Raw genomic sequence first — 18,972 nt, forward strand, 5'->3', positions numbered from 1 at the left:
AAAAAAAAAGATCTTTTGCATAAAGAAAACTCTAGGCTCAGATAGTTTCAATGGTGAAGTCTATCAAACATTTAAGAAAGAAATAACAAAATCTTTTACTAACACCTCTAAAATTGTTTTCAGAAGATAGAGAAGACATATTTCTCAAGCCATTTTATGAAGCCAATATAACACCAAAACCCAAAAAACAAACATATACCCAAAGAAAGAAAATTTAGAGATCAATATCCCTTATGAACATAGATTCAAAAGTCCTCAACATACTACTAACAAATTGAATGCAGCACTGTATAAAATGTATGAAAGGTGATAACAAAGAGGGTTTTATCTCAAGAATGCAAAACTGTTCAACATTCACAAACCAAAGTATTTCACCAGATTACAGGATAAAGAGGAAAAAATATTGTCATTTCAATAGCTGCAGAAAAAAAGCATTTGACAAAATTCAACAGCCGTTCATGAAAGACGCTCTCAGAAAACTAGGAATAAAAGGAAATTTCCTCAACCTGACAGATGACTGTTATGAGAAACTTAGAGCCAAATCATACTTAATGATGACATACTAAAGTTTGCCCCCTCTAAGTGTAGGAAAGAGGCAAGAACGCTTCTTCTCACCACTGTTACATTACACTATACTGCAAGTCCTAAACATAGTTAAAAAACATTAAAAAGAGGGTGCCTGGGTGGCTAGATCGGTTAAGCATCTGCCTTTGGCTCAGGTCATGATCTCGGGGTCCTAGAATTAAACCCCACATCCCTTCTGCTTGTCCCTCTTTCTCTGCCCCTCTCCACAACTCATGCTCTTTCTCTCTCTTAGATAAATAAAATCTTTAAAAAAAAAGCACTAAAAAGAAATGAGGTACAAAGATCAGGAAAAAGTAAAACTGTCTCTATTTACAGAAGACCTGATTGCTTACATATCGATAATCTACAGATTGTTTACTTGAAGGAATCTATGAAATTATTATTGAAACTATTAAGTGAATCTAACAAGGTTGGAAAATACAAAGTTATTGCATGCGAGACAGAGCTTGCAGTTTGAATCCAAGTTAATTACCTGATTTTTTTTAAGTAGGCTCTTTGCCCAACATGGAGCCCAGCACAGGGCTTGAACTCATGACCCTGAGATCAAGAGCTGAGCTGAGATCTAGAGCCAGATGCTTAACTGACTGAGCCACCCAGGCATCCCTAATTGGCTAATTTTTAAAAATTATAAAATCGATTGCATTTTTATATACCAGTACCAAACGATTAGAAATAAAACAGAAAAACAACTCTATTTCAAATAGCATCAAAAATGATACAATATGGGTGCCTGGGTGGCTCAGTGGGTTGGGGCCTCTGCCTTCGGCTTGGGTCATGATCCCGGCATCCTGGGATCGAGCCCCGCTTCGGGCTGTCTGCTCGGCGGGGAGCCTGCTTCTTCCTCTCTCTCTGCCTGCCTCTCTGCCTAGTTGTGATCTCTGACTGTCAAAAAAATAAATAAATAAAATCTTTTTAAAAATTATAAAATACTTGGGAATAAATTTAACAAAAGATGTGCAAAAACATTTACATGGAAGAGGACAACATACTGGTAACAAAAACTAAGAAAAACCTCAACAGAGATGCATGCTATGCTCATGGGTGGGATAATTCAGTCTAGTAGACATTCATATGTCATGATCTCGGGGTCCGAGAATTAAACCCCACATCCTTTCTGCTTGTAATTCTCCTCAAATTTATCTATAAATATATACCAGAATCCTAATCATAAAACACACTTACTTTTTTTTTAAGTGGACAAGTTTTTTTCTAAAATGTGTATGAAAATACAGAGAATTTGGAATTTTCAAAATGACTGAAAAAGAACAAAGGCTGAGGACTTACTGTTGCTTGTTTCCAAGAACTATTACAAAGCAACAGAAATTAACATAGTGTAACATAGTGTTGTACTAGCTTAAGGATCAACAAATCAATACAACAGAATAGAGAACCCCAGAATATACCGGGATGATTTTCAACAAAGTTTCCAAAGCAATCAAACTGATGGAGGAAAAAAGTTTTCAGTAAACATTGCTGGAACAAGTGGATATCCAACTGGGAAAAAATATGAAATTTGACCCTTATGCCACACCTTCCACAAAAATTGATTTAATACAGTTCATACACATGGGGTGCCTGGGTGACTCAGTTGGTTAAGGTGCCGGCTCTTGATTTAGGCTCAGGTCATGATCTCAGGGTCCAGGGATGGAGCCCTGCCTCTGGCTCTGTGCTCAGTGGGAGTTGGCTTGAGGAGTCTCTCCCCCCAACCCCCCCGCCTTCTGCCACCTCCCAACACTTGCTCTCTCTCTTTCTGTCTCAAATAAATAAATATATCTTTAAAAATACACATAGATCATACATCTAAAGATGAGGTGTCTTGGGGCGCCTGGGTGGCTCAGTGGATTAAGCCACTGCCTTCGGCTCAGGTCATGATCTCAGGGTTCTGGGATCGAGCCCCGCATCGGGCTCTCTGCTCTGCGGGGAGCCTGCTTCCTCCTCTCTCTCTGCCTGCCTCTCTGCCTACTTGTGATCTCTCTCTCTGTCGAATAAATACATAAAATCTTTAAAAAAAAAAAAAGATGAGGTGTCTTGGCTTTTTTTTAAAGAAGGAAACATATAAGAATATCTTCTTGACTTCAGGGTAGGCAAGGTTTCTAACCATACATAAAGCAATACCCATAAAGGAAAATAACTGATAAATTAGGTTTTAAGACAAAAAAAACCTTTTCCCACCAAAGCATATTGTTAAGCAAATGGACAGAAAAGCCATAACTGGGGAGAAAATACTTAAAACCATATCTCTGGCAAAAGACTGGTATCCAAGATACAATTTCTGTAATGTATGTTTAGTTTTGAAGAACCTCTCTAGTTACCTAGTTTCTCTGCGCTCTCTCACTAATAATAATAACAATAAAAAAACCTCAATGTTTTGAAATGGAATTTTACTTTGAAATACTTGTAGATTCTCATGCAATGAGCATGAGAATGCGGCAAGATTGTATAATACTCTTGACCTTCTTTCCCCTAATGTTAACATCTTACAGAACTGTAGTACACTATCACGACCAGGATATGGACATCGACACACCCCATCAATCCTACTGAGATTTCCCTAGTATGCATTTGTACGTGTCAGTCATAGCACCTGCGTAGGATTGTCTGTCCACCACCACAGCTCACCACAGTGAACACACAGCACTTTTGCCGTGATCTGCTGCCCTTTTGTAACACCCCGCCTCCCTTACTGTGCCTCTCTCCTCATCCCCAACCCTGGCAACCACTTATTTGTTCTCCATTTCTCAAACGTTATCCTCTCAAAAGTGTTACATAACTATATTGCACACCTGTAACACTCTATGTTAATTATACTGGAATTTTTAAAAGAGTGTTCTAGAAATGAATCATGCAATGGGTAGCCTTTTGGAATTGCTTTTTTCATGCTGCGTAATGCCTTTGAGACTCATCCAAGTTGGTGCTGTACCATTAGTTCATTCCTTTTTGTTGCTCAACAGTATCCCGAGTACACACAGTTTAACTCTCCACATGTTGTGGAGACTAATGTGAATAAAGCTATTTTGAACATTTGGGTGCAGTTTTTTGGTTTGTGACTGTTTTTATTTCTCTGGGAACATGCCTAAGAGTGCAGTCGCTGGATTATATTGCAATTGCATGTTTAGTTTTTAAAGAAACCATCAAACTGCTTTCCTAGTTATCCAGTTTCCCTCATTCTTGCCAGGTTTTAATGTTGTCACCACTTTTTAAAAAATTTTAATCAGTCTGATAGGTCTATAGTGATATGTCAGAGTGGTTTTATTTTGCATTTCCCCTGTGGTTCATAATATTGAACATTTTTTCATGTGCCTCTTCAATAAAATGTCTGGTCATGTCCTTTGCTCTTTTTCTAGTTGGATTTTTTTTTCTATTGTTGAGTTTTGAGAGGTCTTTATTTACCTAGGTGGTTAGTCTTTTGTGAGATACGTGGTTTGCAAATCTTTTCTCTAAGTCTGTAGCTTGTCTTTCATCTGCTTCGTGGTGCTTTCATGGAGAAAAGCTTTTAATTTTGATGAGGTGTCTTATGGACTGAATCTTTGTGCCCCTGAAAAATTCATATGAGGAATCCTCGGTGTGATGGTATTAGAAAGTGGAGCCTGTGGGAAGTAATTAAATTTAGATTAGATCATAAGAGTATTACATCCTCATGATGGGATGCATCCCCTTATAAGAAGAGGAAGACCGTGAGCTAGACAGCTCTAACCCTTGCTCTCTCGGTCTCCCCCTCCTTCCCCACCTACTGAACACTTTACATGTACCACTGAAGAAAGGCCAAGAGAGTACACTGGGAGAAAATGTCTGTCCGCAATCCAGGAAGAGGCTCTCACTAAAGAGTTAAAATCTGCTGGCCTCTTGGTCTTGAACTTCCCAGCCTCCAGAACTGAGAGAAATAAGTGCTTGTTGCTTAAGCCACATGATCTGTGGTATTTTGTTACAGCAGCCTGTGTATATTAAGATAGGGCAGAGTCCAATCTATCAATCTTTCCTTCTATGAGTTCTGCTTTTGGTATCAAGACTAAGAACTCTTTGCTTAACCTTAGATCCCAAAGATTTTCTCTTCTTTTTTCCCCCAAATGTTTATGGCTTTATATTTTTCATTTAAGTCTATGATCCATTTTGAGTTATTCTTTGTGGTAGATACAATGTTTACATGAGGTCCATTTTTGGAGGCTACAGATGTCCAATTACTCCTGCATCAAATGTTGAAAAGGCTACTCTCCACCAGTAGACTGCTTCTGCATTTATGAAAAAAAAATCAGTTGAACATATTTGTATGGATTTACTTCTGGGTTCACTGTTCTGTTCCATTCATGGGTCTAGACCTCTACAAATACCATAGTTCTTTGATTACTGTAGCTATATAAGAAAACTTAATATCAGGTAAAGTGAGTCCTTGAAATTTATTCTTCTTTTTCAAGATTGTTTTAGATATTCTAGGGCCTTACCTTTAGAATAAAATTGTCTATGTCAGCAAAAAAACTTAGCTGGGATTTTGATAGAATGCATTAAACTAGAGCTCAATTTGAGGGAGAACTGACATCTTTACTACGCTGGGTTCTCCAATCCACGAACATAGTATGTCATTTATTTGAGTCTTTGATTTCTTTCATTAGCATTTTATAATTACCAACATAAAGAACCTAAACATGTTTGGTTAGCTTTATATCTATTTATGTTTCCTTTGGAGCAATCACAAATCACACTGTACCTTTAACTTCTATTTTCATATGTTTATTCCTAACACACAGAAAGGCAGTTGATTTTTAGAAGGAGAATATTCAGTCTTTCATCAAGTCTGATTTGGATAAAGGATTTTTTTTTTTTTTGGCACATGCTCTCCATCAATTTAAGGAAGTTCCTTTCTTTTCCTAGATTGCTGAGTTTTTTCATGAATGGGTGTTGGATTTTTTTTCAGATGGTTTTTCTCGATCAATTGACATGATCCTGTGCTTCTCTTTATTAGCCTGTTCTTATGAATTTTATTGATTTATTTTCAAAGGTTGAACTAGACTTTCATATCATTAATAAATCCCAGTTGGTCATAATATATAATTTTTATACATAGCAGGCCTCAATTTGTTAATATTTTTTGAGCATTTTTGCACCTAAATTCATGCAGGATATTGCTCTAGTTTTCTTTTTTGCCTTCTGTCTTTGTACAGTTTGGGTATCATGGTAATACTAGACTCATATAATGCACTGAAAAGTGATTCTGCCTCTTCCAATTTTCCAAAATATATTGTGTAAAACTGGTGTTAATTCTTTAATGTCTGGTAAGATTCTCTAGGGAAACTATCCAGACATTCTGCAAATTCATTTTTCAGGAGCTTTTAAATTACAAATTCAATTTTTATGGTTTTATGACTTTTAAGATGATCTGTTTCATCTTGATTGAATTTTGGTAGTTACTGGTTTTTGAGGAATTGCTCCATTTTTTTTCCCCAGAGTTGTGAAATTCATGAGCATAAAGTTGTTTGTAGTTTTCCCAATTATTCTTTCTCTTTTTCTTTTAATTTTATTTTTTCAGTGTTCCAAGATTCATTGTTTATGCACCACACCCAGTGGTCCATGCAATATGTACCCTCCTTAATAATACCCACCATCAGGCCCTCCCAACCTCCCATCCCCTCCCCTCCAAAACCCTCAGTTTGTTTCTCAGAGTCCACATCTCTCATGGTTCCTTTCCCCCTTTGATTTCCCCCAACTCACTTTTCTCCTTCACCCAATGTCTCCTTTGTTATTCCTTATGCTCCACAAGTAAGTGAAACCATATGATAACCGACTCTTTCTGCTTGACTTATTTCACTCAGCATTATCTCCTCCAGTCCTGTCCATGTCGATACAAAAGTTGGGTATTCATCCTTTCCAATTATTCTTTTAAAGATGACAAGTTCTATAGTGATATCTTATTTTATTCTTAAAGTTGGAGATTTGTATGTTTTACCCATCTCTTTCCGTATTTATTAGTCATGCTAGAGGTTTATCAATTTTATTGCTTTATTTTCAAGAAACAGATTTTTGTTGATTTCCTCTGTTGTTTTCCCATTTTCAATTCCATTTATTTCTGCTATAATTGTTATTATTCCCTTCCTTTCTGGTGGATTTGGGTTTATTTTGCTCTTCTGTTTCTAATTTCTTGAGGTAGAAACTTCAATTATTGATTTGAGACCTTCCTCTTCCCTCTTGTAAGCATTTGGAGCAATATTTCCTTCTCAGCGCTGCTTTAGCTGTATCTCATATATTTGATATGTTTTATGTTTCAATCTGATTTAGGTACTTAAAAAATTGTTTTGAGACTTCCCCTTAACTCTGCCTATTCCCAGTTTGCTGAGGGTTTTCATTGTAATATATATTGGACTTTCTCATATGTTTTTCCTAAATCTATCTGCTCTCTCGCTCCAACATTTTACATTTTTCCCATATACAAAATCCCCTTCTGCACCTTATTCTAGAAATTCTGTGGTTTTAGCTATTACATTTAGGTTTATGGTCCATGTGAGTTCAATTTTACATGAGATGTGAGGTAGGAGTTGCGATTCATTTTTGGTTTATAACTATCCAAGAGTTCCAGTACCTTTTTTTGAAAAGATCATCCTTTCCTGCTTAAATTGGCTTGATACCTTTGTCAGAAATCAATTCACCATATATGTTCCACTGGGTTTATTTCTGGGGTCTCTATTCCATTCCAGCAATATATATGTTTATCCTTATGCCAACATCATTGTACCTTGACTACTATGCCTCTAGAATAAGTCTTGAGAGCAGGTTGTGTGAGTCCTTCGGCTTTGTTCTTTTTCAAAATTATTTCAGCTATAATATTCATGGAAGGTCCGTGAATTTCCATATACATTTTAGAGGAGTTTGTTGGTTTAAAAAACAAACCTGCTAGGATTTTGATTGGGATTGTGTTGAATCTATAAATCATTCTGGAGAAAACTGGGAGTTTATATCTTCTAAATAATGAACATGGTATGTTTCTCCTTCTATTTAAGTCTTTAATTTCTCTCAGGAGTGTTTGTATGGTTTTGTACAGATTTATAAGCGTTTCATATTTTTATGCTATTATAGTGGTGTTTTTTAAAATTTTAACTTTTTATTGTTTTTGCTTGTATACAAAGAAACGTTGTTTTTGTATCTTAATCTTTGTGATCTTGATAAATTCACTTAATAATTCTAGTGGCTTTTTGTAGATTCTTTAGGATTTCCTATATAGATGATCATGTCATCTGGGAGTAAAAATAGTTCTACTTCTTCCTTTCTAATCTGGATACCATTTATTTCTTTTTCTTACATTATTATACCGGTTGAGATCTAAAATACAATGTTGAATGGAGATGATAAGAGCAGAAATTCCTTTTTTTTAAATTATGCTCAGTTAACCAACATGTAGTACATCATTACTTTTTGATGTCGTGTTCAAAGATTCATTAGTTGTATATAACACTCAGAAGAGGAGAAATTCTTATCTCATTCCTGGCGTTAGCCTTTAACCTTTCCCCATGAAACATGACAGTAGTTTAAAATATTTTGAAGATACTCATTATAAGCTCTATTACTATTTCACTGAGATTTTTTTTTCTTTTTTTTCCTAAGTTGGCTCCACACCCAATATGGGGCCTGAACTCACGATCCTGAGATCAAGCCCTGGATGGAGATCAAGAGTGGGATCCTTAACCAACCGCACCACCCAGGAGCTTCTCACTAAGAGTTTTATCACAAATGTATATTGGACTCTCTCAAATGCTTCTTCTATATTTACCTGCCTTCTGGCTCATACATTTTACACTTTTACCCCTACACAAAACACATTCATAATCACCCAAGCCTCCAAAAATCCCATTCTGTTACAGTGTCAGCATGAAGCCAAGATCTCATTGTCTAAATCTGGTCCAGGTGCACTTAAGCCTCCTTGAGAACGGTCTATCTTGACCTGAAGATGCAGGAACTAAAGAGACAATTATCCAACCCCCACAGTCAACATACCATAGTGGGACATAGGATAACCTCTGGAGACCCTCTCCTTCCAAAAAAGGAGAGTGGGAGGCATATAACAATGATCAATCCATAGTATTTTTTGTTTCTTTTTTTTTTTCTTTTTTTCTTTTTTTTGTATTTTTTGTTTCTTGCACATAGTTCCTTATTTCCTGCTAATTTACTTTTGGTTTACATTCACCCCACAGAAAAGGTCACTGGTTCTTAGCCTAGTATGGGAGTTCACTAATGACCACCTCTTCACACACACACACACACACACACACACACACACACATTCTAGCATGCCCAGCACAGTGATTTCTGTTTCTGGTTTGCCCAGTCTGGTGAATGCCCTAAGGGAAAGCTCAGTTTGGAATGTTAAGTTCTCCCTAATGTTTCTCCCTTGAGATTTGATTTTACCTGGTAATCCCTCTCTTGTCAATTCTTTGGTGCTTTATGTATAAAGATGTTTATACTATTTCATTTAAATTTTTTTGTTCCCTTTATTCTGGGAGTTGGTGGGACTGCCTAGCTTATTTGCTAGTTTACCCCACTAATCAATATCAGTGTGTGTAATGGAAAAAGTTTAGGCCCTCTTTCCCAAAGAGTTTGAATTTTCCCTCAGAATCCTCTTACTATGTTGGAGTTGATACACAGAATCATGTCTGCTCTTGGAGGAACTTTCAGGTCTCTAGTTACCAGGGGGACCAACCATTCTGGTTTGCCTGACTGCGGGGTTTCTAGATACAAGACTCTCCGCGTTAAGCCTGGAGTAGTTCTGGTCATTCCAGAGCAGGTCACCCTCTCAGCTATGATTCAGCTATGACACCATTAAGTGTAGGTGTGAGTAACCCACTCTCTTTTCTCGGAGGAGGAAAGGAACCATCACACTTTCCAGTGGGGTCAGATAATCCATGGCCCCACAGCTCCTTAATCTATGCCCTGCCTGTTAGTTGACAGTGAGATGGCTCAGCTGGACTGAAGTAAGTTCTCTGGGAGACTTGATACTGACGGCATTGGTGCCCTTCCTTGAGCTCAAGTCTGAGTGATCCTAAGAGGGCACTTCCCTGGCCAGGAAGCTTCTAGAACAAAGACGCACTAGATGGAACCGGCACCCTTTCCTACCTCCCCAATAAACGTAAAACGTGGTATGGAGCTGGGTTCTTCTCCTGCAGCACATTCCATGATTCATCCTACTGACCTCGCCCAACGTCAGCTTGCAGTGGAGGAATAAAAGACCAAGGCAGAGTGTCCTCTCTTCATTTTCTTCTTATAAATTGTTCCTAGTGAACCTTATACGTATACCATATATGCTAGTGGTACTTAACGGCTCTTTCCCCTGCACAACATCTAGGATTACTATAGCACAACACTGGGTATTCCCCATAGTGAACATTTACTGCAACAACTACTCGGTGACAGATAAATGACAATTTTATCTAACAGAAATTTGAAGCTTTCTGCCTGAACTCAGCACTAATGGCTTGTGTTCATTGCAATGTATTAGTGTAACATTCTTTTTTTTTTTTTAGATTTTATTTATTTATTTGACAGAGAGAGATCACAAGTAGACAGAGAGGCAGGCAGAGAGAGAGAGAGAGGGAAGCAGGCTCCCTGCTGAGCAGAGAGCCCGATGCGGGACTCGATCCCAGGACCCCGAGATCATGACCTGAGCCGAAGGCAGCGGCTTAACCCACTGAGCCACCCAGGCGCCCCTAGTGTAACATTCTGACAGAGAGGTGTCAAGGGGGAGAATCAGGGACTAAATGAATTAAATAGAAACAAAGGAAATAGGATCAGGACTAGAACAGAACAAAGATATTTCCCTTAACCACATATGGCTAAGAGTTTTTTCTTATTAAAGAGAGCAGCAGATCTCAGTGGATGGTTCAAGGATCCATGGGGTTCCCAAAATCTTTAGGGCTTTTTTTTTAAAATATTTTATTTATTTGACAGAGAGAAATCACAACTAGGCAGAGAGGCAGGCAGAGAGAGAGGAGGAAGCAGGCTCCCTGTGGAGCAGAGAGCCCGACGTGGGGCTCGATCCCAGGACCCTGGGATCATGACCTGAGCTGAAGGCAGAGGCTTTAACCCACTGAGCCACCCAGGCACCCCTCTTTAGGGCTTTTGCAATGTCATTATTATTTTCCTAACATGACAAAGATAATCATCACCTTTTTTCACTCTCTTGTTCTCACCAGTACACAGTGGAGTTTTCCAGAGGCTCCGTGATATTTACCCTGATAGAATGAACGCAGAGGCAGATATAAGGATCCAGCTGTCTTCTAGTCAGACATATTCAAGAAGTTTGCAAAAATGTAAGGCAATGCCACTCTTACTAAACCTTTTTTGTTTTAGAAAATATTTTTATAGACAATATGCTATTTATTTTTAGCATGTAAGAGATTATTATTATTTTCAAATGAACTAATAAATAACTGGATTGTGTTTTAATTTCACAGGCAGTAACTATTAGCTGATAAAACCAATCTAAACCAAATTTCCTTAGAGGCCTCAATAATTTTTAAGAGTGGAAAGGGATCCGGAGACCAGAAAGTTTGAGAACCACTGGAACAAGACCTATCAATTAATCCTGGGGATTACACTGTAGTTAGTCCCTGTATTGTGTAGCTGTGTCTCATGTGTGTTAACAGTATTACCTGCTTATGAAACTATATGTAGTTCATGCCATAGTGTGGGTTAAGTCATTTTCAACTAACCATTTTTAAAACTCATTCCTTCACTTGCTCATAACAAATATTTGAGTTCCTATTCTGTGGCAGCCACGATGGTAGGTTTTGGGGGTACAACTGTGAACAGGATGCACTTCCTGATTTCAAGGAGCTCACCAGAGGGAAATAGCAGATCAGTCAACAGGCCCTCTGCACAGAGCATGAGGAGAGCCACGAGAGGGGGACTGTGTGAGGGTGGGCAGCTGCTCCGGTCTAGGGGAGTCAGAGGGAACCCCTCTGTTATCTGACCTCTGACCTGAAGGACCAGCCAGAAGTAGCCAAGGAAGGACACTTTAGGAAGAGGGAAGCACACAGAAGAAACAGTGCTCTGAGACATCTGGTAATACACCTCCTGATTATAAGTGGACAGATGTGACAAATGGGCCTGCTGATTTCACTGGGGATGAATTGTGGCACGGGCCTGAAGGCTTCATTGTGATGGATTTGGAGTGACATTGGCTCAAGGGAACTTTTCCTTTCACAAGGTTTGCCCTCTGCTCTGTGACTTAGAAGTAGATCACGAAGGCTGAGCAGGGCTACCAAAAGTCCAGAACTACGTGGAACAAGCACATTTCCTGACTGGTGGGCAGGAACTTACAGACAGTGAAACAGGAACTGCATGGATAGTAGAACATGCTCTGTGGTCTGCCAAGTATATAGGGATGCAGTCACCTTGAGCCACTACTCAGGTCGTGCTCATGCTCGTCTGCATTCATTGCCATGATTCCTGGAGCTATAATGTAAATGCAGTTTCCCACAGATCACTGAAAGCATTCCCCAGGTTTCAAAGTAGTTCTCAATCCTATGGCAGCAACAGTTGGGAAACTGTAGATTCTACCTGTGGAACACACATCAGAACAGTAATGGTACCTGTGAGGGGAGCCTGGGTGGCTCAGTCAGTTGGGCGTCTGACTCTCGACTTCAGCTCAGGTCATGATCTCAAGGTTGTGAGATCAAGCCCCTGTGGGGCACACTGCTGGGCATGGAGCCTCCTTAAGATCTCTCTCTCCCTCTCCCCTTGCCCTTCCTCCCATCTGCACACACACTCTCTCTCTGTCTCTAAAAAAAACAAAATTTAAAATTGGAGAACAGTGGTAATGAGAAGGGATATAATAACCTAAATTTTATCAAATACATAGGCCTACGCAAAGAAATTCAGTCATATATTTTATTACAGTAAATATCTGGGTCACCAAAGTACTGGTTTGTTAGTTGAATGACCAACACTGCCACATTACCTGAAACAGGCCTAGACAGACCCGAGGCATGACTCCAAGGGAACTCGGGCAACAGAGAACCCAGTTATGGGATCAAGGCCAACTGCAGCTGTAACTCCGTGCTGTGCCCCCAGAATGAGGGGTTACTGCAACCTTAGTAGCTCCTTTCTATCTTAAGTCTAGATTGTCCCCAGAAGCCAAATACACTGGGATGAAACAGATGAAAAATTAGTTAAAATTAAGAGTTCAGTTATAGTACTTTTCTAATGAGGACACTTTTTTTTTTTTTTTAAACCAAGGAGGTGTATGATCTGTATACTGAAAACTACAAGCCACTGATGAAAGAAATTGAAGAAGACATAAATAAATGGAAAGATATCTCATGTTCATGGACTGGAAGAATTAACTTGTTAAAAGGGCTGTATTACTCAAAGCCAATGCGATCCCTATTAAAATTCCACTTTTTACAGAAGGTGCTTTTTACCCAGGTAGAAAAAAATAATTCTAAAACTTATATGGAACCACAAAAGACCACCCACAACTAAAAAAAAACAAAAAACCAAGCAATCTGAGAAAGAACAAATCCGGAGACATCACACTTCATGATTTCAAACTATATTATAAAGCTATAGTAACCAAAACAATATTATCATAAAGACAGCTAGGGGTACTAGCATAAAGACAGACACATAGACCAAAGGAAACAGTCAAGAGTCCAAAAATAAACCTATGAATAAACAGTCAACTAATATTTGACAAAGGAGCCAAGGACACTCAATAAAGAAGACAGTCTCTTCAATAAATGGTGCTGGGAAAATTGTACCTTCACATATCAAAGAATGAAACTAGACCCTTATCTTATGTCACTCTTAAAAATTAACTCAAAATAAATTACAGACTTAAATATAAGGCCTGAAGCCATAAAACTCCTTGAAGAAAACATAAGAGAAAAGCTGCTTGACATAGGGCTCAGCAGTGATTTTTTTGGAAATGACACCTAATGCACAAGTAACAAAATAAAAAATAAACAAGTGAGACTACATCACATTCAAGAACTTCTGTACAGCAAAACAATCAACAAAACAAAACAGCAACTTATGGAATGGTAGAAAACATTTGGAAATCATATATCTGATAAGGGATTAATATTCAAAATACATAGAGATCTCATGCAACTCCATGGCCAAAAAAAACCCAAAAAAACAAAAAAACTAAATAATCCAATTAAAAATCGGCAGATGATTGAGACATCTCGGTGACTGGGTGGTTGAGTGTCTGACTCCTGGTTTCAGCTCAGGTCATGATCTCGGGGTCATGGGTTGGAGCCCCATGTCTAGCTTCCTGCTTAGTCTAGAGTCTGTTTGTCCCTCCCTGCACTCATGTGCATATGCGCATGTGTGTGCATGCTCTCTCTCTCTTTCTAATAAATAAGCAAAATCTTTAAAAAAATGGGCAGGAGCACCCGGGTGGCTCAGTGGGTTAAAGCCTCTGCCTTCGGCTCAGGTCATGATTCCAGCGTCCTGGGATCAAGCCCCGCATCGGTCTCCCGGCTCAGCAGGGAGCCTGCTTCCTCGTCTCTCTCTCTCTGCCTACTTGTAATCTGTCTGTCAAACAAATAAATAAAATTTTAAAAATAAATAAATAAATGAATAAATAAATAATAAAAAATTAAAAATTAAAAAATGGGCAGATGATCTAAGTAGACATTTTTCAAAGAAGATATTCAAATGGCCAACAGGTACATGTAAAGCTATTCAGCATTGTTAATCATCAGGGAAATGCAAATCAAAACCATTGATGAGCTATAGCCTCATGCTGGGCAGAATGGCTATCACTAAAGATAACCAGATGGGCAAAAATGTGGAGAAAAGGGAGTGCTTGTGCCCTGCTGGTAGGAAGGTCAATTGGCTCAGCCAATGGAAAACAGTATGGAGTTTCCTCAAAAAGATTAAAAATAGAATTACCATATGACCCAGCTTTTCTACTTCTGACCATTTATCTGAAGGAAGCAAAATCGCCATCTCAAAAAGCTATCTACACCCCCAAGGCCACTGCAACAGTTATTCACAATGGCCAGCAGGAAACAACCTAACTGTCCATTAACAGATGAATGGATGGAGAAAATGTGGTTTATCTATAATGGAATAGTACTTGGCCATAAAAAAGAAGGAAATCCTGCGATTTGCAACAACATGGCTGGGTCTTGAGGACATTATAATAAAATAAATCAGAGGAAGACAAATACCATATGATCACTCATATGTGGAATCTTAAAAACTGAACAGATTGGTGATTGCCAGGGGTGGGAGGTGGAGTGAGGTCGGCAAAAGGGGTGAAGGTGATCACCACACAGAAACTTCTCGTCATAATACATGTCCTAGGAATATAATACACAACATGGTGACTATAGTTAAGAATACTGTATTGTGTATTTGAGAAATTGCTAAGAGAGCAAATCTTAGACGTTCTTATCACATGAAAACAAATTTTGTAACTACGTGTGGTGAGGGATCTTAACTAGATTTTCTGTGGTGATCACTTTACAGTATACGCATACATCATTTTGTTGTACACCTAGAGCCAATACAATGTTCTGGGCAATTACATCTCAATTTTTAAAACAGATAAAGGAAAGCCACTACACATAGAAATCACAGGAAGATACAAAATTATTCCCCTCAAGCCAATCGCAGGATAGCATCACTCCAAATTTCATGGCTTACTTACACTTGCTGAGACCAGAAAATAAACTGCATAGGAGAACAGTAATAGACAAGCATGAACAAAAACCCTTCCGTGAGAAAGTTGTAAATTTCTATTAAATGACTGCATCCACTCTACCTAGTCTCCCACTTCTCCATCTAGGTGCAATCATCAGTCCAGAAACCTTCATTTCTGGAAAAAAGTACCATGGCAAGAAACAAAGAAAACCCAAGACAGCCACAGAGCCAGGCTCCTCCTGAGTTAGCAACAGAATGCCTTGGTGGGCGGGAGGGGGCGCCAAATGGTGACCTGCTGGGCCCAAAGGTCTGCCATGAGAAGAACCTTAAGCAGACTCCTTGTTTGGAAACCACAATCTCCTAAACCAATTCTGAGCGTGCCCAAGGCTCCTGTGCAGCAGAGCGGGAGGGAGGGGGCGCGGTTTGTGATGCAAGACTTGCTGCTTAGCAACAAGCGGAGGTTCTCCACAAGCTTCTAAACAACAAAATAAAATGTGATTGGTTCCCCCGTGGGCAAAATAATAGTTAACAGTTAACAGCTTACGGTGTAAATAAAGAGGCCAAGTAGAACTATGGGTTCTGTTCACAGTATCGGCACTCAAGGGAGTCGGTTTATTTCTCTGACGTCGCTAACAAAGGGACAATATAACATTCGCTTCCCATTCATTAAAAACATTTTCAATTTTAATGACAATGTGCACATTTAGTTTGTTCGGAGAAGCAACTCCTAGACTTCGGAGAAATGACAGAAGGGGGTGGGGAGAGACGAAATCGAACAACTATATACTCAAATAATGGAGGCGATTTTTATAGGTCAGGTATCTAAAAGTAGAGAATTCAAAATAATGTTATTTTTTAGCACATGGTTTCTGTGAACAGCTAACCATAATTTTTCTCCTTGCCTGCATTCCCAAGTTGGTTTCATAGAAGGCTTTATTGTCGTCCTGGAGCATTGTCTTGCATTAATTTCTATGACAAGGAACCCAAAACACATGGTGCTGAGAATAACAAAACAGAGTTAGGGAAACAGTCATGACTTGGCACAAAGTGTAAAAAAGGGAACGTTTCAATATCCGAAGTGGTGTTGACTTCCTATGAACAACCTTTTCTCTTCTAAACAGTATCATATTCTTTTCAAGCACATTTGGAACGCAAGTCAAGCTGTGTTTTATTTTTGATTATAATAAACACAGTCAGTTTCCTGTAACAAAGACGTACTAGTGGTGACCAGTTGAAAGCCAAAGTACACCACCATAAGCTGGGCGGGGGGTGAGGTGGCGGGGCCTGGGGGGTGGGTAGTCAACAGATAAAATAAAAGAGCAGCCGTCTGGAAAGTTCTCTTAAAAGAACATAAAAAGGCAGTGTTTTCTTATGAGACTAACACAGAATGCCAAAATATCTAGCTGGGCTCTTTTTTTGTTGTCACTTATGGCAATTTGTAACTAAAAATAGCAAATCCTTCAAAATAGTGGGCTCTCCTATTTGTGTGTGTGTTTGTGTGTGTGTGTGTGTGTGTGTGTGTTTTAATCACCATTATAAAACTCAAAAAACTCTGGACAGTGCTTTAAATGGTAACACGATTTCTTTTGGAAGACTCATCTATGTGGCAGCTTATTATGTTTATCATTGTACTGACCAAACCGTTGTCTTACAATGATCATTTAAAAATGTTTATAGAAATAGGTGAAGGGGACGAAGAGGTACAAACTTCCAGTTTTAAAATAAATAAGTCACAGGGTTGCAAAGTACAGCATGCGAAATAGTGTCAATAATATCATCACAACATCGTACGGTAACCACAGTTACGATGGTGAGCATAGTTTAATGTATGGTATCATCCGCCGAATCACTATGTTGTGCAACTGAAACTAATATAACATCGTGTGTCAACTATGCTTCAATTTCAAAAGTTTATAATTATGCATGCACTTAGATTGACCAAGGGGAAATCATAGTTTACAGATAAAGCTTATAAAGTTCCATGATTAAATTGAATTCCTGCTCTCAAATTCATTAGGAAATAATGTAAATCACCTTACCATTTCTTGAACTAATGCTTTTTCATAATCAAGCTCACATAGTAATCTGTCTCTACCATCAAACAGCTAAAAGAGAAGAATATTACATTTTGATTAAAGGAAAGAACAGAACGCCTAAAATTCCTCCTCAGTAGAATTTAGCAACACATATTTTGATTTTAAACAGGAGAAAAGGGGATCCTAATACGATTTAGAAAATTTAAATGTCTGTAGATTATCATGTAACAATAATCCATTTTGATATAATTACTGTATTTTTACTAGAAAAGCAAGCTATATATATATATATATATATATACGCGCACACACACACACACACACACACAGGAAATGTCAATTTATTTATAATCTTCCCCACACTACCCCAACAAAACGTGCATCGATATATAATAAAGTAAGTAGAATCTGTCAAGAAAAGCAATTTTGCTTTTTCTTTATAGGACCCATTTCTTTTATTTTAGATTTTTGTGTTCTATTTCTGTGCACATCAGATTCTCTTCATGCCAGCGGAAAACAGCCATCAAAGAGCGTACACGGTAGGGATACTCTACTCCTATGACTTGCCTCACTATCTTCAAAGATTATTTGCCATTTGTGTATATTTATATTACATTACATTATATGCACTGATATAACTGATAAATATCATGACATGTACTATCAATGATATATATCATATATTATATATTATATATCAGTTATATAATATATATGTGCATATATGTATATGAATATATGTCAGTGATACGTTATATACATATATTGTATGTCAGTTATATACGCTGATAAACTTCAAACCTTGGTTCTGACATCCACTCAATTAATTCATATATTCTTCATTTAATACACATGAATGGAACACCTTTTAGATGCCAGGAGGTCTATGTTCGTCTACAGAGGTACAGAAATGAAGTAGAACGGAATTTTCCCTCTGGAGCACCTACAGTATGGCAGGAGAGCAATGTGGAAAATGACCATAATACATAAGAAAATATGTTAATAAGTCATATTTTCAGGTGGTTAAAAAGCATAAAGATCCACATATCCCAGCAACCACATTATAATCAGATCAAGTGATCAACCAGGTATAAAGTAGAAAGGAAAGAGTAGAGATTGACCCTCAATTTCTCACCCCGTTCTTGGGATTGATGGCAAAGTCATTCATTTAAGTGGGGGAACACAGCAGAATCCAGATTCAAGGTGTAATGAGTTCAAGTTTTGACAGTGAGTTTGATGCATGTGTAAAGCATTTTTTCAGCAAACATTTTTTAAGTCTGATGACCAAGAATAGAAACAAGACCGTTGCCGACCTTAAGAGAGCAAAAAGTCCCAGGTACGCAGGGCCACAGAGGGAACTTCTAATTACCATAGGACATGGATGGGGACTGTCGAAGTGCGTGTAACATTGAAATTAAAGATGAAAACAGTTGAAACTAGAGAGGGGTGTTCAGTGTAATCATGAAGCAGGAGAGGAAGTTTGGAAGTCACTGGTAAGTAAGCGTGCCAGTTATGGGAGAGGCTGATGTCAGCTAGAGAGAAAATGAGGAAGACCAAGGATAAACAGAGTTCCCAAGAATGGCATTCAAGTGGAAAATGGAGGAGAAGAAGCCACTGACAGATATTGCTTAGGAAGGAATGAAGAAACGTGTGACGAATCAGAAGTGAACATTGCTGCAGAAGAGTCTATCACAGAGCCAATAGTCCTGTCATATAT

At 38.4% G+C, this 18,972-nt stretch overlaps 1 protein-coding gene across 1 annotated transcript in view; it reads right to left on the reverse strand.

Annotated features, from left to right (window-relative positions):
• C7H10orf67 (chromosome 7 C10orf67 homolog) overlaps nucleotides 1-18,972 on the reverse strand; it is a 152,697-nt gene that overhangs the window by 63,055 nt on the left and 70,670 nt on the right. The window contains exon 8 of the mRNA XM_046013431.1: nucleotides 17,259-17,324. Coding sequence (XP_045869387.1) covers nucleotides 17,259-17,324 — 66 coding nt within the window. The remainder of the gene's footprint in view (nucleotides 1-17,258; nucleotides 17,325-18,972) is intronic.

This window comes from Meles meles, chromosome 7 (assembly GCF_922984935.1).
Source record: "Meles meles chromosome 7, mMelMel3.1 paternal haplotype, whole genome shotgun sequence".
NCBI lineage: Eukaryota > Metazoa > Chordata > Mammalia > Carnivora > Mustelidae > Meles > Meles meles.